Source organism: Betta splendens, chromosome 16, assembly GCF_900634795.4.
Source record: "Betta splendens chromosome 16, fBetSpl5.4, whole genome shotgun sequence".
Classification (NCBI taxonomy): Eukaryota; Metazoa; Chordata; class Actinopteri; order Anabantiformes; family Osphronemidae; genus Betta; species Betta splendens.
The window spans coordinates 5,861,032-5,883,091 of NC_040896.2; the positions used below are offsets into that span (position 1 = coordinate 5,861,032).

The window sequence follows — 22,060 nt, forward strand, 5'->3', positions numbered from 1 at the left end:
GCAGCAGTAGTTTCCAGCTGTGCGCGCGGAATAACGGTTAGTTTCTCCTCCCGTCGCTCCGTCGGTTCGCTCCGTCGGTTCGCTCCGCGGGTCCAACTGTGGTCTCGGTTCTGAGGCTCCTGCTACGGCTCCGGGAGCTGGCTTCGCTTTGGACCCGGGTCTCCGTCATTTGCTGCTTTTTGCCAGTTTTGAAGGTCTTGGTCCTGATTCTGTTGTTGCAGACATGGGTCGGGCCGTCAGGGTTCTGCTGTCAATCATCTGTGCCCAGCTAGCGGCGGGCTTCTCCAACGAACCGGACGTTCAAGGTACCGAACCACAAAAGCAGCAATAACGTAACGGAGTGTTTTTGTAACGTCAGCAGCTGTTCTGTTGGACCTGACTGGACTTCACCGTAGCTTTTATTGCACCGCGTTAGTCACATGGATGCATTTGTATATGAAGATGGTTCTGGACGGTACGAGTCCAATACTAATAGTAAAAGTATGAAAGCGTAGCGGGACACTCTTCTCGATATTATAAGAAAACGTAGTAAGTAGCTGGTACAGATTTGATCATCATTTACGTTTTAAATATAGCTTTAGAAAAGCGTTACGGCGGCAGAAAACGACTATTAAACCGATAAGGTTCCGAGTTAGAGCTGGAAGGACCGTGAACGTGTCATGACTGGGTGTGAAACCAGAGCCTCGACCCGGACCTGGTACCAGCTGCTGCTTCACAACCCCGTGGCTTTAGAAAAGAGTTGAACTTTTGTTTTGTGGTAAATAACTTTTGGTCTTGAATTAAATTTCATGCCAGTTCAGTCCTAGTATCAGTGAATCGACTGAGCTCCGTACATTTAAATAATGATCTTTATCCAATAGACGTAAGAATTAAAGACTTTCATCCATTTAAAGAGAACTTTAAAGCTGCCGCTAACAGTTCTTTTTATCTGATTAATCGCGGTCTGTAAACAGTCCGGTTGCGCTGCTCTTCCTCCTCCTCCTCCTCTTCCTCCGCAGTGATTGACGTGCTGGGGCTCCAGGATTCGAAGCAGACCGCGTCGGCGGTACAAACGCTGTCGTCCGCTCTGAGTTCGCTCAGTGACGTCTACGTGGTGTCGACGTTCCGGCTGCCGGCCAAGCTCGGCGGCGTCCTGCTGGGCGTCTACAGCAAACAGGACAACCGGAAGTACCTGGAGCTCGCGGTCATGGGGAAGATGAGCAAAGGTTGGTGCACATGAGACACATGGACGGGTGTGTTTTACTGCACACGTAAACGTAGTGGAAACACCAGTAGGAGGTAATTATGGTGGAACCTGAACGAGTGTCAATGCCCCAGAAAGGTGAGAGCGCCTCAGAGGCTTCTTAAACAGGTTGAGGTTCCAATGAGCTCCTCATATCAGACCAGACGTCGTCTCAGGACTCTTTATATTCCGTATAAGAGTGAGCAGCAGTAGAAGAAGCCCCACGGACGCGCTCAGGGTGGGGAACCTGGACGGGTCGGGCCGGGAACCTGGACGGGTCCCACGGTGTTCTGAGCAGAACCCACGCGCTCTGACGGCTGCTCTCGCCCTCAGTCCTGGTCCGTTACGTCCGCGCTGACGGGAAGCTGCACACGGTGAACCTGCAGAGCGCCCAGCTGGCCGACGGACGCGCGCACTCGCTGATCCTGCGGCTCGGAGGCCTGCAGCGCGGCAGCGTGAGCGCCGAGCTGTACGTGGACTGCAGACCGGCCGACTCCAGCCAGGGGCTGCCGCCGCTGGTGCCGCTGCCCCGGGAGGCGGAGCTGGTGGAGGTCCGGCACGGACAGAAGGCCTACATGCGGCTGCAGGTCAGCAGCCTCGCGTCCCATCTGGACCCATCTGGACCCATCTGGACCCAGAGCGAGCGACGGGCCGCTGTTGTGTTGATGGACTCTGCTGTGTGTCTGTCAGGGGGCGGTGCAGTCCCTGCGACTGGCTCTAGGGGGCAGCGTTGCTGAAGCTGGAGCTCTGACCCACTGTCCGTTCCAGGGAGACTCCTCAGCCCACGGCTCAGGTAAACGGCACGTGTGAGTCCACGCAGCAGCGACGGACAGGGCTGGTCGTGGTATTCTGACATTTGATGTTTTTCAGTGAGCAGTGACCTGAACTCCATCCTGGGTGAGTTCACTTCACAATAACTGTTGTCAAACTGATCAATAAGGTCACTGACTCTCGCCTGTTTCTGACAGGTGAGCACACGAAGGCTCTGATTGGTCAGCTCATCATCTTCAATCAGATCCTGGGAGAACTGCGACAGGACATCAGAGAACAGGTGAGGCAGAGAACGGGTGAGGCAGAGAACGGGTGAGACAGGACGTCAGAGAACGGGTGAGGCAGAGAACGGGTGAGGCAGAGAACGGGTGAGACAGGACGTCAAAGAACAGGTGAGGCAGAGAACGGGTGAGGCAGAGAACGGGTGAGACAGGACGTCAGAGAACAGGTGAGGCAGAGAACGGGTGAGGCAGAGAACGAGTGAAGCAGGACATGAGAGAACGGTTGAGACAGGACATCAGAGAACAGGTGAGGCAGAGAACGGGTGAGGCAGAGAACGGGTGAGGCAGAGAACGGGTGAGACAGGACGTCAAAGAACAGGTGAGGCAGAGAACGGGTGAGGCAGAGAACGGGTGAGGTAGGACATCAGAGAACGGGTGAGACAGAGAACGGGTGGGGCAGGACATCAGAGAACTGGTGAGGCAGAGAACGGGTGAGGCAGGACATTAGAGAACGGGTGAGGCAGGACGTTAGAGAACAGGTAGGGCAGAGAACGGGTGAGGTAGAGAACGGGTGAGGCAGGACATCAGAGAACGAGTGAGACAGAGAACGGGTGAGGCAGAGAACGGGTGAGACAGGACGTCAGAGAATGGGTGAGGCAGAGAACGGGTGAGGCAGAGAACGGGTGAGACAGGACGTCAGAGAACAGGTGAGGCAGAGAACGGGTGAGGCAGAGAACGGGTGAGGCAGAGAACGGGTGAGGCAGAGAACGGGTGAGACAGGACGTCAGAGAACAGGTGAGGCAGAGAACGGGTGAGGCAGAGAACGAGTGAAGCAGGACATGAGAGAACGGGTGAGACAGGACATCAGAGAACGGGTGAGGCAGAGAACGGGTGAGGCAGAGAACGGGTGAGGTAGGACATCAGAGAACGGGTGAGGCAGAGAACGGGTGAGGCAGAGAACGGGTGAGACAGGACGTCAAAGAACAGGTGAGGCAGAGAACGGGTGAGGCAGAGAACGAGTGAAGCAGGACATGAAAGGACGGGTGAGACAGGACATCAGAGAACAGGTGAGGCAGAGAACGGGTGAGGTAGGACATCAGAGAACGGGTGAGACAGAGAACGGGTGGGGCAGGACATCAGAGAACTGGTGAGGCAGAGAACGGGTGAGGCAGGACATTAGAGAACGGGTAGGGCAGAGAACGGGTGAGGTAGAGAACGGGTGAGGCAGAGAACCGGTGAGGCAGGACGGCAGAGAACGAGTGAGGCAGGACATCAGAGAACGAGTGAGACAGAGAACGGGTGAGGCAGAGAACGGGTGAGACAGGACGTCAGAGAACAGGTGAGGCAGAGAACGGGTGAGGCAGAGAACGGGTGAGGCAGAGAACGGGTGAGACAGGACGTCAGAGAACAGGTGAGGCAGAGAACGGGTGAGGCAGAGAACGAGTGAAGCAGGACATGAGAGAACGGGTGAGACAGGACATCAGAGAACAGGTGAGGCAGAGAACGGGTGAGGCAGAGAACGGGTGAGGTAGAGAACGGGTGAGCCTGGGTGAGAACGAGTGAAGCAGGACATGAGAGAACGGGTGAGACAGGACATCAGAGAACAGGTGAGGCAGAGAACGGGTGAGGCAGAGAACGGGTGAGGTAGGACATCAGAGAACGGATGAGACAGAGAACGGGTGGGGCAGGACATCAGAGAACTGGTGAGGCAGAGAACGGGTGAGGTAGGACATCAGAGAACGGGTGAGGCAGAGAACGGGTGAGGCAGAGAACGGGTGAGACAGGACGTCAAAGAACAGGTGAGGCAGAGAACGGGTGAGGCAGAGAACGAGTGAAGCAGGACATGAAAGAACGGGTGAGACAGGACATCAGAGAACAGGTGAGGCAGAGAACGGGTGAGGTAGGACATCAGAGAACGGGTGAGACAGAGAACGGGTGGGGCAGGACATCAGAGAACTGGTGAGGCAGAGAACGGGTGAGGCAGGACATTAGAGAACGGGTAGGGCAGAGAACGGGTGAGGTAGAGAACGGGTGAGGCAGAGAACCGGTGAGGCAGGACGGCAGAGAACGAGTGAGGCAGGACATCAGAGAACGAGTGAGACAGAGAACGGGTGAGGCAGAGAACGGGTGAGACAGGACGTCAGAGAACAGGTGAGGCAGAGAACGGGTGAGGCAGAGAACGGGTGAGGCAGAGAACGGGTGAGACAGGACGTCAGAGAACAGGTGAGGCAGAGAACGGGTGAGGCAGAGAACGAGTGAAGCAGGACATGAGAGAACGGGTGAGACAGGACATCAGAGAACAGGTGAGGCAGAGAACGGGTGAGGCAGAGAACGGGTGAGGTAGAGAACGGGTGAGCCTGGGTGAGAACGAGTGAAGCAGGACATGAGAGAACGGGTGAGACAGGACATCAGAGAACAGGTGAGGCAGAGAACGGGTGAGGCAGAGAACGGGTGAGGTAGGACATCAGAGAACGGATGAGACAGAGAACGGGTGGGGCAGGACATCAGAGAACTGGTGAGGCAGAGAACGGGTGAGGCAGGACATTAGAGAACGGGTGAGGCATGACGTTAGAGAACGGGTAGGGCAGAGAACGGGTGAGGTAGAGAACGGGTGAGGCAGAGAACCGGTGAGGCAGGACGGCAGAGAACGAGTGAGGCAGGACATCAGAGAATGGGTGAGACAGAGAACGGGTGAGACAGAACAGGTGAGGCAGGACGTCAGAACGGGTGACGTCAGAGAATGGGTGAGGCAGGACGTCAGAGAACGGGTGAGGCAGAGAACGGGTGAGGGAGAGAACGGGTGAGGCAGGACGTCAGAGAACGAGTGAGACAGAGAACGGGTGAGACAGAGAACAGGTGAGGGGTGACGTCAGAGAATGGGTGAGGCAGGACGTCAGAGAACGGGTGAGGCAGAGAACGGGTGAAGCAGGACATGAGAGAAAGGGTTAGACAGGACGTCAGAGAACGGGTGAGACAGAGAACGGGTTAGACAGGACATCAGAGAACGGGTGAGGCAGAGAACGGGTGAGGCAGAGAACGGGTGAGGTAGGACATCAGAGAATGGGTGAGGCAGGACATCAGAGAACGGTTGAGGCAGAGAACGGGTGAGGCAGAGAACGGGTGAAGCAGGACATGAGAGAACGGGTGAGACAGGACATCAGACAACAGGTGAGGCAGAGAACGGGTGAGGCAGAGAACGGGTGAGGTAGGACATCAGAGAACGGGTGAGACAGAGAACGGGTGGGGCAGGACATCAGAGAACTGGTGAGGCAGAGAACGGGTGAGGCAGGACATTAGAGAACGGGTGAGGCAGGACGTTAGAGAACGGGTAGGGCAGAGAACGGGTGAGGTAGAGAACGGGTGAGGCAGAGAACCGGTGAGGCAGGACGGCAGAGAACGAGTGAGGCAGGACATCAGAGAACGAGTGAGACAGAGAACGGGTGAGGCAGAGAACGGGTGAGACAGGACGTCAGAGAACGGGTGAGGCAGAGAACGGGTGAGGCAGAGAACGGGTGAGGCAGAGAACGGGTGAGACAGGACGTCAGAGAACAGGTGAGGCAGAGAACGGGTGAGGCAGAGAACGGGTGAGACAGGACGTCAGAGAACGGGTGAGGCAGAGAACGGGTGAGACAGGACGTCAGAGAACAGGTGAGGCAGAGAACGGGTGAGGCAGAGAACGAGTGAAGCAGGACATGAGAGAACGTTTGAGACAGGACATCAGAGAACAGTTGAGGCAGAGAACGGGTGAGGCAGAGAACGGGTGAGGCAGAGAACGGGTGAGACAGGACGTCAGAGAACAGGTGAGGCAGAGAACGGGTAAGGCAGAGAACGAGTGAAGCAGGACATGAGAGAACGGTTGAGACAGGACATCAGAGAACAGTTGAGGCAGAGAACGGGTGAGGCAGAGAACGGGTGAGACAGGACGTCAGAGAACAGGTGAGGCACAGAACGGGTGAGGCAGAGAACGAGTGAAGCAGGACATGAGAGAACGGTTGAGACAGGACATCAGAGAACAGTTGAGGCAGAGAACGGGTGAGGCAGAGAACGGGTGAGGCAGAGAACGGGTGAGACAGGACGTCAGAGAACAGGTGAGGCAGAGAACGGGTGAGGCAGAGAACGGGTGAGGTAGGACATCAGAGAACGGGTGAGGCAGAGAACGGGTGAGGCAGAGAACGGGTGAGGCAGAGAACGGGTGAGACAGGACGTCAAAGAACAGGTGAGGCAGAGAACGGGTGAGGCAGAGAACGAGTGAAGCAGGACATGAGAGAACGGGTGAGACAGGACATCAGAGAACAGGTGAGGCAGAGAACGGGTGAGGTAGGACATCAAAGAACGGGTGAGACAGAGAACGGGTGGGGCAGGACATCAGAGAACTGGTGAGGCAGAGAATGGGTGAGGCAGGACATTAGAGAACGGGTAGGGCAGAGAACGGGTGAGGTAGAGAACGGGTGAGGCAGAGAACCGGTGAGGCAGGACGGCAGAGAACGAGTGAGGCAGGACATCAGAGAACGAGTGAGACAGAGAACGGGTGAGGCAGAGAACGGGTGAGACAGGACGTCAGAGAACAGGTGAGGCAGAGAACGGGTGAGGCAGAGAACGGGTGAGGCAGAGAACGGGTGAGACAGGACGTCAGAGAACAGGTGAGGCAGAGAACGGGTGAGGCAGAGAACGAGTGAAGCAGGACATGAGAGAACGGGTGAGACAGGACATCAGAGAACAGGTGAGGCAGAGAACGGGTGAGGCAGAGAACGGGTGAGGTAGGACATCAGAGAACGGATGAGACAGAGAACGGGTGGGGCAGGACATCAGAGAACTGGTGAGGCAGAGAACGGGTGAGGCAGGACATTAGAGAACGGGTGAGGCATGACGTTAGAGAACGGGTAGGGCAGAGAACGGGTGAGGTAGAAAACGGGTGAGGCAGAGAACCGGTGAGGCAGGACGGCAGAGAACGAGTGAGGCAGGACATCAGAGAATGGGTGAGACAGAGAACGGGTGAGACAGAGAACAGGTGAGGCAGGACGTCAGAACGGGTGACGTCAGAGAATGGGTGAGGCAGGACGTCAGAGAACGGGTGAGGCAGAGAACGGGTGAGGGAGAGAACGGGTGAGGCAGGACGTCAGAGAACGAGTGAGACAGAGAACGGGTGAGACAGAGAACAGGTGAGGGGTGACGTCAGAGAATGGGTGAGGCAGGACGGCAGAGAACGGGTGAGGCAGAGAACGGGTGAAGCAGGACATGAGAGAAAGGGTTAGACAGGACGTCAGAGAACGGGTGAGACAGAGAACGGGTTAGACAGGACATCAGAGAACGGGTGAGGCAGAGAACGGGTGAGACAGGACGTCAGAGAACAGGTGAGGCAGAGAACGGGTGAGGCAGAGAACGAGTGAAGCAGGACATGAGAGAACGGTTGAGACAGGACATCAGAGAACAGTTGAGGCAGAGAACGGGTGAGGCAGAGAACGGGTGAGGCAGAGAACGGGTGAGACAGGACGTCAGAGAACAGGTGAGGCAGAGAACGGGTGAGGCAGAGAACGAGTGAAGCAGGACATGAGAGAAAGGGTTAGACAGGACGTCAGAGAACGGGTGAGACAGAGAACGGGTTAGACAGGACATCAGAGAACGGGTGAGGCAGAGAACGGGTGAGACAGGACGTCAGAGAACAGGTGAGGCAGAGAACGGGTGAGGCAGAGAACGAGTGAAGCAGGACATGAGAGAACGGTTGAGACAGGACATCAGAGAACAGTTGAGGCAGAGAACGGGTGAGGCAGAGAACGGGTGAGGCAGAGAACGGGTGAGACAGGACGTCAGAGAACAGGTGAGGCAGAGAACGGGTGAGGCAGAGAACGGGTGAGGTAGGACATCAGAGAACGGGTGAGGCAGAGAACGGGTGAGGCAGAGAACGGGTGAGGCAGAGAACGGGTGAGACAGGACGTCAAAGAACAGGTGAGGCAGAGAACGGGTGAGGCAGAGAACGAGTGAAGCAGGACATGAGAGAACGGGTGAGACAGGACATCAGAGAACAGGTGAGGCAGAGAACGGGTGAGGTAGGACATCAAAGAACGGGTGAGACAGAGAACGGGTGGGGCAGGACATCAGAGAACTGGTGAGGCAGAGAACGGGTGAGGCAGGACATTAGAGAACGGGTAGGGCAGAGAACGGGTGAGGTAGAGAACGGGTGAGGCAGAGAACCGGTGAGGCAGGACGGCAGAGAACGAGTGAGGCAGGACATCAGAGAACGAGTGAGACAGAGAACGGGTGAGGCAGAGAACGGGTGAGACAGGACGTCAGAGAACAGGTGAGGCAGAGAACGGGTGAGGCAGAGAACGGGTGAGGCAGAGAACGGGTGAGACAGGACGTCAGAGAACAGGTGAGGCAGAGAACGGGTGAGGCAGAGAACGAGTGAAGCAGGACATGAGAGAACGGGTGAGACAGGACATCAGAGAACAGGTGAGGCAGAGAACGGGTGAGGCAGAGAACGGGTGAGGTAGGACATCAGAGAACGGATGAGACAGAGAACGGGTGGGGCAGGACATCAGAGAACTGGTGAGGCAGAGAACGGGTGAGGCAGGACATTAGAGAACGGGTGAGGCATGACGTTAGAGAACGGGTAGGGCAGAGAACGGGTGAGGTAGAAAACGGGTGAGGCAGAGAACCGGTGAGGCAGGACGGCAGAGAACGAGTGAGGCAGGACATCAGAGAATGGGTGAGACAGAGAACGGGTGAGACAGAGAACAGGTGAGGCAGGACGTCAGAACGGGTGACGTCAGAGAATGGGTGAGGCAGGACGTCAGAGAACGGGTGAGGCAGAGAACGGGTGAGGGAGAGAACGGGTGAGGCAGGACGTCAGAGAACGAGTGAGACAGAGAACGGGTGAGACAGAGAACAGGTGAGGGGTGACGTCAGAGAATGGGTGAGGCAGGACGTCAGAGAACGGGTGAGGCAGAGAACGGGTGAAGCAGGACATGAGAGAAAGGGTTAGACAGGACGTCAGAGAACGGGTGAGACAGAGAACGGGTTAGACAGGACATCAGAGAACGGGTGAGGCAGAGAACGGGTGAGGCAGAGAACGGGTGAGGTAGGACATCAGAGAACGGGTGAGGCAGGACATCAGAGAACGGTTGAGGCAGAGAACGGGTGAGGCAGAGAACGGGTGAAGCAGGACATGAGAGAACGGGTGAGACAGGACATCAGAGAACAGGTGAGGCAGAGAACGGGTGAGGCAGAGAACGGGTGAGGTAGGACATCAGAGAACGGGTGAGGCAGAGAACGGGTGAGGTAGGACATCAGAGAACGGATGAGACAGAGAACGGGTGGGGCAGGACATCAGAGAACTGGTGAGGCAGAGAACAGGTGAGGCAGGACATTAGAGAACGGGTGAGGCATGACGTTAGAGAACGGGTAGGGCAGAGAACGGGTGAGGTAGAGAACGGGTGAGGCAGAGAACCGGTGAGGCAGGACGGCAGAGAACGAGTGAGGCAGGACATCAGAGAATGGGTGAGACAGAGAACGGGTGAGACAGAGAACAGGTGAGGCAGGACGTCAGAACGGGTGAGGCAGAGAACGGGTGAGGCAGAGAACGGGTGAGGCAGAGAACGGGTGAGACAGGACGTCAGAGAACAGGTGAGGCAGAGAACGGGTGAGGCAGAGAACGGGTGAGACAGGACGTCAGAGAACGGGTGAGGCAGAGAACGGGTGAGACAGGACGTCAGAGAACAGGTGAGGCAGAGAACGGGTGAGGCAGAGAACGAGTGAAGCAGGACATGAGAGAACGGTTGAGACAGGACATCAGAGAACAGTTGAGGCAGAGAACGGGTGAGGCAGAGAACGGGTGAGGCAGAGAACGGGTGAGACAGGACGTCAGAGAACAGGTGAGGCAGAGAACGGGTGAGGCAGAGAACGAGTGAAGCAGGACATGAGAGAACGGGTGAGACAGGACATCAGAGAACAGGTGAGGCAGAGAACGGGTGAGGCAGAGAACGGGTGACGTAGGACATCAGAGAACGGGTGAGGCAGGACAACAGAGAACGGGTGAGGCAGGACATAGGAGAACGGGTGAGGCAGAGAACGGGTGAGGCAGAGAACGGGTGAGGCAGAGAACGGGTGAGACAGGACGTCAGAGAACAGGTGAGACAGAGAACGGGTGAGGCAGAGAACGGGTGAAGCAGAGAATGGGTGGGTCAGAGAACGGGTGAGGCAGAGAAAGCGTGATGTCAGAGAACGGGTGAGGCAGGGCGTCAGAAAACGGGTGAGGCAGGACATCAGAGAGTGGGTGAGGCAGATAACGGGTGAGGCAGAGAACGGGTGACACAGGACATGAGAGAACGGGTTAGACAGGACATGAGAAAATGGGTGAGGCAGGCCGTCAGAGAATGGGTGAGGCAGGACGGCAGAGAATGGGTGAGGCAGAGAACGGGTGAGGCAGGACATGAGAGAACGGGTGAGGTAGGACATCAGAGAACGGGTGAGGCAGGACATCAGAGAACGGTTGAGGCAGAGAACGGGTGACGTCAGAGAACGGGTGAGGCAGGACGTCAGAGAACGGGTGAGGCAGGACGTCAGATAACGAGTGAGACAGAGAACGGGTGAGACAAAGAACAGGTGAGGCAGGACGTCAGAACGGGTGAGGGAGAGAACGGGTGAGGCAGGACATCAGAGAACGGGTGAGGCAGGACATCAGAGAACGGTTGAGGCAGAGAACGGGTGAGGTAGAGAACAAATGAGACAGGATGTCAGAGAACAGGTGAGGCAGAGAACGGGTGAGGCAGGACATCAGAGAACGGGTGAGGCAGGACATGAGAGAACGGGTTAGACAGGACATGAGAGAATGGGTTAGACAGGACATCAGAGAACGGGTGAGGCAGAGAACAGGTAAGGCAGAGAACGGGTGAGGCAGAGAACGGGTGAGTCAGAATGGCTGAGGCAGAGAAAGCGTGATGTCAGAGAACGGGTGAGGCAGGGCGTCAGAAAACTGGTGAGAAGGAGAACGGGTGAGGCAGAGAACGGGTGAGGGAGAGAACGGGTGAGACAGGACGTCAGAGAACAGGTGAGGGAGAGAACGGGTGAGGCAGAGAACGGGTGAGTCAGAATGGCTGAGGCAGAGAAAGCGTGATGTCAGAGAACGGGTGAGGCAGGGCGTCAGAAAACTGGTGAGACAGAGAACGGGTGAGGCAGAGAACAGGTGAGGCAGAGAACGGGTGAGTCAGAATGGCTGAGGCAGAGAAAGCGTGATGTCAGAGAACGGGTGAGGCAGGGCGTCAGAAAACTGGTGAGACAGAGAACGGGTGAGGCAGAGAACGGGTGAGGCAGAGAACGGGTGAGGGAGAGATCGGGTGAGACAGGACGTCAGAGAACAGGTGAGACAGGACGTCAGAGAACAGGTGAGGCAGAGAACGGGTGAGGCAGAGAACGGGTGACGTAGGACATCAGAGAACTGGTGAGGCAGGACATCAGAACGAGTGAGGCAGGACATCAGAACGGGTGAGGCAGGACATAAGAGAACGGGTTAGACAGGACATCAGAGAACGGGTGAAGCAAGACATCAGAGAACGGGTGAGGCAGAGAACGGGTGAGGCAGGACATAAGAGAACGGGTTAGACAGGACATGAGAGAACGGGTGAGGCAGGCCGTCAGAGAATGGGTGAGGCAGGACGGCGGAGAACAGGTGAGGGAGGACGTCAGAGAACGGGTGGGGCAGGACATGAGAGAACGGGTTAGACAGGACGTCAGAGAACGGGTAAGACAGAGAACGGGTGAGGCAGAGAACGGGTGAGGCAGAGAAAGCGTGAGGCAGAGAACGGGTGAGGCAGAGAAAGCGTGAGGCAGAGAACGGGTGAGGCAGAGAACGGGTGAAGCAGAGAACGGGTGAAGCAGAGAAAGCGTGATGTCAGAGAACGGGTGAGGCAGGGCGTCAGAAAACGGGTGAGGCAGGACATGAGAGAATGGGTGAGGCAGATAACGGGTGAGGCAGAAAACGGGTGAGGCAGGACATGAGAGAATGGGTGAGGCAGATAACGGGTGAGGCAGAGAACGGGTGAGACAGGACATGAGAGAACGGGTTAGACAGGACGTCAGAGAACGGGTGAGACAGAGAATGGGTGAGGCAGGACATCAGAGAACGGTTGAGGCAGGACATCAGAGAACGGTTGAGGCAGAGAACGGGTGACGTCAGAGAACGGGTGAGGCAGGACGTCAGAGAACGGGTGAGGCAGGACGTCAGAGAACGGGTTAGACAGGACGTCAGAGAACAGGTGAGACAGGATGTCAGAGAACAGGTGAGGCAGAGAACGGGTGAGGCAGGACATCAGAGAACGGGTGAGGCAGGACATGAGAGAACGGGTTAGACAGGACATGAGAGAATGGGTTAGACAGGACATCAGAGAACGGGTGAGGCAGAGAACGGGTAAGGCAGAGAACGGTTGAGGCAGAGAACGGGTGAGTCAGAATGGCTGAGGCAGAGAAAGCATGATGTCAGAGAACGGGTGAGGCAGGGCGTCTGAAAACTGGTGAGACAGAGAACGGGTGAGGCAGAGAACGGGTGAGGCAAGGCTACAGAGAACGGGTGAGGCAGAGAACGGGTGAGACAGGGCTACAGAGAACGGGTGAGGCAGAGAACAGGTGATGTCAGAGAACGGGTGAGGCAGAGAACAGGTGAGGCAGAGAACTGGTGAGGCATAAAAAGCTTGACATCGGAGAACGGGTGAGGCAGAGAACGGGTGAGGCAGAGAACGGGTGAGGCAGAGAACTGGTGAGGCATAGAAAGCTTGACATCGGAGAACGGGTGAGGCAGAGAACGGGTGAGGCAGAGAAAGCGTTAGGCAGAGAACGGGTGAGGCAGAGAAAGCGTGAGGCAGAGAACGGGTGAGGCAGAGAACGGGTGATGTCAGAAAGCTTAGAAAGCATAGCTTAGAAAGCATAGAAAGCTTGACATCGGAGAACAGGTGAGGCAGAGAACGGGTGAGGCAGGGCTTCAGAGAATGGGTGAGGCAGAGAACGGGTGAGGCAGGGCTTCAGAGAATGGGTGAGGCAGAGAACGGGTGAGGCAGAGAACGGGTGAGGCAGGGCTACAGAGAACGGGTGAGGCAGAGAATTGGTGAGGCATAGAAAGCTTGACATCGGAGAACAGGTGAGGCAGAGAACGGGTGAGGCAGGGCTTCAGAGAATGGGTGAGGCAGAGAACGGGTGAGGCAGAGAACGGGTGAGGCAGAGAACTGGTGAGGCATAGGAAGCTTGACATCGGAGAACAGGTGAGGCAGAGAACGGGTGAGGCAGGGCTTCAGAGAATGGGTGAGGCAGAGAACGGGTGAGGCAGAGAACGGGTGAGGCAGGGCTTCAGAGAATGGGTGAGGCAGAGAACGGGTGAGGCAGAGAACGGGTGAGGCAAGGCTACAGAGAACGGGTGAGGCAGAGAACGGGTGAGGCAGGGCTACAGAGAACGGGTGAGGCAGAGAACTGGTGAGGCATAGAAAGCTTGACATCGGAGAACAGGTGAGGCAGAGAACGGGTGAGGCAGGGCTTCAGAGAATGGGTGAGGCAGAGAACGGGTGAGGCAGAGAACGGGTGAGGCAAGGCTACAGAGAACGGGTGAGGCAGAGAACGGGTGAGGCAGGGCTTCAGAGAATGGGTGAGGCAGAGAACGAGTGAGGCAGAGAACGGGTGAGGCAAGGCTACAGAGAATGGGTGAGGCAGAGAACGGGTGAGGCAGGGCTACAGAAAACGGGTGAGGCAGAGAATTGGTGAGGCATAGAAAGCTTGACATCGGAGAACAGGTGAGGCTCAGAACGGGTGAGGCAGAGAACTGGTGAGGCATAGAAAGCTTGACATCGGAGAATGGGTGAGGCAGAGAACTGGTGAGGCATAGAAAGCTTGACATCGGAGAATGGGTGAGGCAGAGAATGGGTGAGGCAAGGCTACAGAGAACGGGTGAGGCAGAGAACTGGTGAGGCATAGAAAGCTTGACATCGGAGAATGGGTGAGGCAGAGAATGGGTGAGGCAAGGCTACAAAGAACGGGTGAGGCAGAGAACGGGTGAGGCAGAGAACGGGTGAGGCAGAGAACTGGTGAGGCATAGGAAGCTTGACATCGGAGAACAGGTGAGGCAGAGAACGGGTGAGGCAGGGCTTCAGAGAATGGGTGAGGCAGAGAACGGGTGAGGCAGAGAACGGGTGAGGCAGGGCTTCAGAGAATGGGTGAGGCAGAGAACGGGTGAGGCAGAGAACGGGTGAGGCAAGGCTACAGAGAACGGGTGAGGCAGAGAACGGGTGAGGCAGGGCTACAGAGAACGGGTGAGGCAGAGAACTGGTGAGGCATAGAAAGCTTGACATCGGAGAACAGGTGAGGCAGAGAACGGGTGAGGCAGGGCTTCAGAGAATGGGTGAGGCAGAGAACGGGTGAGGCAGAGAACGGGTGAGGCAAGGCTACAGAGAACGGGTGAGGCAGAGAACGGGTGAGGCAGGGCTTCAGAGAATGGGTGAGGCAGAGAACGAGTGAGGCAGAGAACGGGTGAGGCAAGGCTACAGAGAATGGGTGAGGCAGAGAACGGGTGAGGCAGGGCTACAGAAAACGGGTGAGGCAGAGAATTGGTGAGGCATAGAAAGCTTGACATCGGAGAACAGGTGAGGCTCAGAACGGGTGAGGCAGAGAACTGGTGAGGCATAGAAAGCTTGACATCGGAGAATGGGTGAGGCAGAGAACTGGTGAGGCATAGAAAGCTTGACATCGGAGAATGGGTGAGGCAGAGAATGGGTGAGGCAAGGCTACAGAGAACGGGTGAGGCAGAGAACTGGTGAGGCATAGAAAGCTTGACATCGGAGAATGGGTGAGGCAGAGAATGGGTGAGGCAAGGCTACAAAGAACGGGTGAGGCAGAGAACGGGTGAGGCATAGAAAGCTTGATATCGGAGAATGGGTGAGGCAGAGAATGGGTGAGGCAGAGAAAGCGTGAGGCAGAGAAAGCGTGAGGCAGAGAAAGCGTGAGGCAGAGAAAGCGTGAGGCAGAGAACGGGTGAGGCAGAGAAAGCGTGAGGCAGAGAACGGGTGAGGCAGAGAACGGGTGAGGCAAGGCTACAGAGAACGGGTGAGGCTCAGAACGGGTGAGGCAGAGAACTGGTGAGGCATAGAAAGCTTGACATCGGAGAATGGGTGAGGCAGAGAACTGGTGAGGCATAGAAAGCTTGACATCGGAGAATGGGTGAGGCAGAGAATGGGTGAGGCAAGGCTACAGAGAACGGGTGAGGCAGAGAACTGGTGAGGCATAGAAAGCTTGACATCGGAGAATGGGTGAGGCAGAGAATGGGTGAGGCAAGGCTACAGAGAACGGGTGAGGCAGAGAACGGGTGAGGCATAGAAAGCTTGATATCGGAGAATGGGTGAGGCAGAGAATGGGTGAGGCAGAGAACGGGTGAGGCAGAGAAAGCGTGAGGCAGAGAAAGCGTGAGGCAGAGAAAGCGTGAGGCAGGGCGTCAGAGCAGCTGCTGAGACTGTCTAACATGGTCTGGTCGCAGGTCAAGGAGATGTCCCTGATCAGGAACACCATCCTGGAGTGCCAGGTTTGTGGTGAGTCCGTGGCTCGTCTGCCGCCCTGTATCTGCGGCTGTGGGAGGAGCCGGTGGAACCGAGTCCTTCTCTGTGTGCAGGTTTTCACGAGCCGCGCTCGCGCTGCTCCCCCAACCCCTGCTACAGAGGAGTGAGCTGTGTGGACAGTCTCCAGTACCCAGGCTTCAGCTGTGGACCCTGTCCCCCCGGAACCAGCGGGAACGGGACGCACTGTGAGGACATGGACGAGGTAAGTGAACCACGCTAGACGCACACAGAGGGCGGCCTGGACTGACTGGTGCTCCTCGTCCTCCTCCTCCTCCTCCTCCTCCTCCTCCTGCAGTGTCAGCTGCAGCCTTGTTTCTCCCCTGAGGCCTGTGTCAACACCGTGGGGGGCTTCCGCTGTCAGGCCTGTCCTCCAGGCCTGTGGGGGGCGCCACTGGCTGGAACTGGACTGGACTACGCCAAGACGCATAAGCAGGTCTCACGCTCACATTGGAAAATAACCTCACAGAACATGTGGAAGTGGACTGAGTCAGAACCAGGATCACAAGACTCTGATAGAGGGTTCTGGTCCGGCTCGTGCCTCGGCTCATGTGTGTGTGTGTGTGTCTCAGGACTGCGCAGACATTGACGAGTGTGTGGATCTTCCAGACGCCTGTGTATCAAACTCTGTCTGTATCAACACCGTGGTGAGTTCAGAGTTCAGAACCGGTGTGTGGGGGGTACCCCCTCATCAGAACAAAAGGGTCCAGAGGCTAACAGCATTTTAGCGTGCACTCTGTGGCGCCCCCTGCTGAACACATGTAACACTGCTCTCTGTCTTTACCTCAGGGTTCGTACAGGTGTGGTGGCTGCAAACCTGGTTTCCTTGGTAACCAGACGTCTGGTTGCTTTGCCAGGAAGTCATGTGCTGCATTGACCTTTAACCCCTGTGACACCAACGCCCACTGCGTCATGGAGAGGAGCGGGGAGGTGACCTGCAGGGTGAGCGGCTGCTCTGTCTGACGTTGGCTGTAAGTGCGTGGTGCAGCTCCACAACTTCACCGTTCACCGTGTTGCAGTGCAACGTTGGCTGGGCAGGCAACGGCCACACCTGTGGAGTGGACACGGACATAGACGGGTACCCAGACCGCTCGCTGCCGTGCGTGGACAACCACAGACACTGTAAACAGGTGAGACTGGGCTCCGTCCTCCCAGGCGTCGTTGCCGTGGACCTCCCCCCTCTGTTCATGGTGCTTGGTGGTGGTCTGTGTGCAGGACAACTGTGTGTTCACTCCAAACTCCGGCCAGGAGGACGCCGACAACGACGGGGTCGGGGATCAGTGCGACGAGGACGCCGACGGAGACGGCATCAAGAACGTGGAGGTGAGACTCCGTGGAGTGTTTGAGAACGCAGCCGCTCCGGCCGTCTGAGCGCGTGTCCCTGTTCTTCAGGACAACTGCCGCCTGGTTCCTAACAAAGACCAGCAGAACTCGGACAGCGACTCCTTCGGCGACGCCTGCGATAACTGTCCCAACGTCCCCAACAGCGAGCAGAGGGACACGGACAGCAACGGACAGGGAGACGCCTGCGACCAGGACATCGACGGCGACGGTGAGGCGCGTTGGCCCGCGAGCGGCCGAGCTCGGCAGCGATGGTTACTCTGGTGTGTGTGTGTGTGTGTGTGTGTGTGTGCTGCGTTCAGGCATCCCCAACGTTCTAGATAACTGCCCCAAGGTTCCCAACCCCATGCAGACAGACAGAGACCGAGACGGAGTTGGAGACGCCTGCGACAGCTGTCCTGAACTCAGCAACCCCATGCAGGTAGCAGTCGCGGCCGCGGTCCGGCTGAGACGCCGCGGTCACATGACCTCACGCTCTGCCTCTCTCTCCCTCAGACCGACGTCGACAACGACCTGGTAGGAGACGTTTGCGACACCAACCAGGACACGTAGGTCCATCTCGGCACCGAGGCTCTAGATTCGATTTTCGACGCGACCCTGAACTAATCGTCTGCTTGATGCAGCCTGAACCTCAGACCAGGTCCAAGTACAGTTTGACCGTGCGTTTGCCTGCAGGGACGGGGACGGTCACCAGGACGGCAGAGACAACTGTCCGGACGTCCCCAACAGCTCACAGCTGGACTCCGACAACGACGGCCTCGGAGACGACTGCGACCACGACGACGACAACGACGGGATCCTGGACGACTACGACAACTGTCGCCTCATCGTCAACCCCAACCAGAAAGACTCAGACGGTAACGGAGCAGAACGACCAGCACAGAGCAGCAGCCTCGGTCCGGTCCTCGTCTCACTGCCTCGTCTCTGTCCTCAGTGAACGGAGTCGGAGACGTCTGCGAGAACGACTTCGATAACGATGCTGTGATGGATTTGATCGACGTGTGTCCAGAGAGCGCTGAGGTGACTCTGACCGACTTCAGAGCTTATCAGACGGTGATCCTGGACCCGGAGGGCGACGCCCAGATCGACCCAAACTGGGTGGTTCTTAATCAGGTGGCTCTTCTTGTTCCTTCCAGCACGGTGTGGTTCTGTTGGTTCTGGAGCAGCTAAATGATGAGAGTATTTTTCACTCTCATTGAGTGAAGTTGTCAGACATTCAAATGTCCAAATGTAGGAGAATCAACATCATAACTGTAGACGACCGCGAATAGAAATATTCAACTACAGGATGAAGTTGAGGGTCAGAACCTTCTGTGGCGTCTGGTGCTTGGGTCGGTGCAGTAAGGTCCAGTTTGTGTAAAGAAGCCTCTGTGTTATTCTCAGGGGATGGAGATCGTTCAAACGATGAACAGTGATCCGGGTCTGGCTGTGGGTTCGTATTCTTACCGCCTGCTCTTCATTGATCCAGTACAAAGCGGTCCCAGTTCTGGACCCAGACTTTACCCATCCTCACCTGTGTCCGCAGGGTACACGGCGTTTAATGGTGTCGACTTTGAGGGAACGTTTCACGTCAACACGGTGACGGACGATGACTATGCTGGGTTCATCTTCGGTTACCAGGACTCGTCCAGCTTCTACGCGGTGATGTGGAAACAGACGGAGCAGACCTACTGGCAGTCAGTGCCCTTTAGAGCCATGGCCCAGCCCGCCCTGCAGCTCAAGGTTTCTGCTGCCCAGGGTTCTGGACTGCTTCACAGGACCTTTACCTCTCGTCCTCCTTGCAGTGCTGAATAACACTGAGCCATCTGTCCTGCAGGCCGTGAAGTCTCGCACTGGACCGGGACAGTTCCTGAGGAACGCACTGTGGCACACTGGAGATACTCCCGGGGAGGTGAAGCTGCTGTGGAAGGACCCTAGGAACGTGGGCTGGAAGGACAGAACCTCGTACCGCTGGCAACTGAGCCACAGACCTCAGGTTGGCTACATCAGGTAGGACCATGTCTGCTGATCGCAGGACCGACTCTGCACCACAGAGACATCGGGACCTGCAGACTCTGCTGCAGGACTCAAACCGCTGCAGAACCGACTCTGCACTGACTCTGCTACAGGACTGAAACCGCTACAGAACCGACTCTGCACCGGCTCCGCTGCAGGACTGAAACCGCTACAGAACCGACTCTGCACTGACTCTGAAGGAGAACCGACTCTGCACCGGCTCCGCTGCAGAACCGACTCTGCACTGACTCTGCTGCAGAACTGACTCTGCTGCAGGACTGAAACCGCTTTTAGAACACACTCCTCACTGACTTTGCTGCAGAACTGACTCTGCTGTAGATTCGATTCTGCTGCAGGACTGACTCTGCACTAACTCTGCTGCATGAATGAAACTGCTGCAGAACCGACTCTGCTGCAGAACCGACTCTGCGCCGACTGCAGCAGAACCGACACGGAGACATCAGGACCTGCAGACTCTGCTGCAGAACTGAAACCGCTGCAGAACAGACTCTGCACTGACTCTGCAGCAGAACTGACTCTGCACTGCATCTGCTGCAGGACTGAAACCGCTGCAGAACCGACTCTGCACCGGCTCCGCTGCAGAACCGACTCTGCATTGACTCTGCTACATGACTGAAACCGCTGCAGAACCGACTCTGCACTGGCTCTGCTGCAGAACCGACTCTGCATTGACTCTGCTACATGACTAAAACCGCTGCAGAACCGACTCTGCACTGACTCTGCTGCAGGACTGACTCCTCACCCACTTTGCTGCAGAACCAACTGCACTGACTCTGAAGCAGATCCCACTCTGCTGCAGGACTGAAACCGCTGCAGAACCGACTCCTCACTGACTTTGCTGCAGAACTGGCTCTGCTGCAGAACCGACTCTGCATTGACTCTGCTACATGACTAAAACCGCTGCAGAACCGACTCTGCACTGGCTCCGCTGCAGAACCGACTCTGCACTGACTCTGCTGCAGGACTGACTCCTCACCCACTTTGCTGCAGAACCAACTGCACTGACTCTGAAGCAGATCCGACTCTGCTGCAGGACTGAAACCGCTGCAGAACCGACTCCTCACTGACTTTGCTGCAGAACTGACTCTGCTGCAGGACCGATTCTGCTGCAGGAGCGACTCTGCACTGACTCTGCTGCAGAACCGACTCTGCACTGACTGTGCTGCAGGAATGAAACCGTTGCAGAACCGACTCCTCACCGACTTTGCTGCAGAACCGACTCTGCTGCAGAACTGACTCTGCTGCAGGACCGACTCTGCACTGACTCTGCTGCAGAACTGAAACCGCAGCAGAAACGACTCAGCACTGACTTTGCAGCAGAACTGACTCTGCACTGATTCTGCTGCAGGAATGAAACCGCTGCAGAACCGACTCCTGCAGCGGGACTGACTCTGCAGCGGGACTGAATCCACTTCAGGACTCGTTTCCACTTGGCGGCACTGATAGTTCAGCAGTGTTCTGTACTCCCACTGCTGCAGCCCGTTTCTCAGGCTGGGTCTCTTGTTGTCACTCTCTTTTCTTTCCCTACATTCTTCTCCCTCTGAATCTTCTTTGTGGCCCCGGGGACCCCTGTTACTCTATTGTATTCATCTCCATGGTGACCAATACCCTGGCAAGAATCTGCCCGGGCAGCCGTTGATATGCAAATCAGATGGAGACGTTCTGCAAAGCATTAGAAACCTTGGCGGTCACACTGTGCTGAGACAGTGGAAGGACTTGGTTCAGGTTCTACAGCGACGCCACCTGGGAAGGACCTGGTTCTCCTATTGGTCATAACAGTAGCGATGATGTCACGTTAGGGCTTGTTTAGTTTCCACATCACGTGGCTCTGCTTCATATATAAGGTGACCAGCACCGCTGATAGCTGTGGGTCCCGGGAGCCGTTGTATGTCTGAACCACAGTGTGAATGGTTCTGTTTGGGCTTCATGGCCCGCGACATGTCCATGACCTGCTGGTTGTACCTGGATCACTGACCTCAGGCTCTTCTGCTCTCTGTTTCAGGGTGAAGCTGTTTGAGGGCATGGACCTGGTGGCAGATTCTGATGTTGTGATTGACAGTACGATGCGAGGCGGCAGACTCGGTGTCTTCTGCTTCTCCCAGGAGAACATCATCTGGTCCAACCTGCGCTACAGATGTAACGGTACCAGAACCCCAAACCCTAACTAAAGCTTGTGTTTTAACCTGATGTCAAAAAGGACTGCATGCAGTCTGTTTTTTGACACGTTAATTAGCCTCAGGATCCTATTGGAACACAGCAAACATAACGGTGCCATCATGGAGTCCGTTCACACTCTGGACCCACTGATGACGAAGTGTTGTTGTTGTTTCAGACACGGTGCCACTCGACTTCCAGTCTCATCGGAAACAAGTCCTGATGCACATTCGTGTCTGAGATGTGCTGATGGGCTCACACACACACACACACACACACTGTACACAACAGAACCCAGCCAGAACTGTCACAGTAAAATGTGTCAGAACCCTGGAGGCACAATGTTCTCAGAATAATACTGTAAGTAGAAACACACTCTGTGCTGTATGAACCAATGGAGCAGAACCAGACGTTTGTTCTAAAAGGTTATTTTGGGCCCAACTGACTGGTTGGGAATAAAAGAACAAACTCAGCCTGAACATCAAAGATCACACTTCAGCAGGAGGAGTACCACTTCTCAGCTGGGTTCTGTCCTCAGTGATCCTGAAACAGGTCAAAAACCTGAAGCAGCTGTCAGTCCGAGGCGAGGAAGCCTTTGGGATGAAGTGTCTGCAACAAGTTGGGAGACATCCAGCGTCCACAGCACTTTCCTCCGCTTGGTACCGACCCGACCCCACTTTGCTTTTCAGGTTTTCTGTAGGTTGTTTGATAGAACTGGACCTTCTGGAGAAAAGCCTTTTACTGGTGTGTTTGGTATAAAC

The 22,060-nt window shown here is 56.2% G+C and overlaps 1 protein-coding gene across 1 annotated transcript in view; it reads left to right on the plus strand.

Moving 5' to 3' along the window:
• Window positions 1-22,060, plus strand: part of thbs3a (thrombospondin 3a) — a 25,280-nt gene continuing 3,220 nt past the window's right edge. Inside the window, exons 1-23 of the mRNA XM_029128567.3 lie at window positions 1-305; window positions 999-1,205; window positions 1,556-1,809; window positions 1,913-2,015; window positions 2,093-2,119; window positions 2,191-2,273; window positions 15,713-15,764; window positions 15,845-15,993; window positions 16,087-16,224; window positions 16,361-16,435; window positions 16,578-16,730; window positions 16,808-16,918; window positions 17,004-17,111; window positions 17,181-17,340; window positions 17,432-17,550; window positions 17,625-17,677; window positions 17,805-17,986; window positions 18,064-18,242; window positions 18,513-18,561; window positions 18,655-18,851; window positions 18,946-19,118; window positions 21,148-21,287; window positions 21,478-22,060. The exon at window positions 21,478-22,060 is cut by the window's right edge and continues 2,369 nt beyond it. Of these exons, the coding sequence (XP_028984400.1) occupies window positions 224-305; window positions 999-1,205; window positions 1,556-1,809; window positions 1,913-2,015; window positions 2,093-2,119; window positions 2,191-2,273; window positions 15,713-15,764; window positions 15,845-15,993; window positions 16,087-16,224; window positions 16,361-16,435; window positions 16,578-16,730; window positions 16,808-16,918; window positions 17,004-17,111; window positions 17,181-17,340; window positions 17,432-17,550; window positions 17,625-17,677; window positions 17,805-17,986; window positions 18,064-18,242; window positions 18,513-18,561; window positions 18,655-18,851; window positions 18,946-19,118; window positions 21,148-21,287; window positions 21,478-21,539 (2,856 nt within the window). The 5' untranslated portion in view covers window positions 1-223 and the 3' untranslated portion in view covers window positions 21,540-22,060. The remainder of the gene's footprint in view (window positions 306-998; window positions 1,206-1,555; window positions 1,810-1,912; window positions 2,016-2,092; window positions 2,120-2,190; window positions 2,274-15,712; window positions 15,765-15,844; window positions 15,994-16,086; window positions 16,225-16,360; window positions 16,436-16,577; window positions 16,731-16,807; window positions 16,919-17,003; window positions 17,112-17,180; window positions 17,341-17,431; window positions 17,551-17,624; window positions 17,678-17,804; window positions 17,987-18,063; window positions 18,243-18,512; window positions 18,562-18,654; window positions 18,852-18,945; window positions 19,119-21,147; window positions 21,288-21,477) is intronic.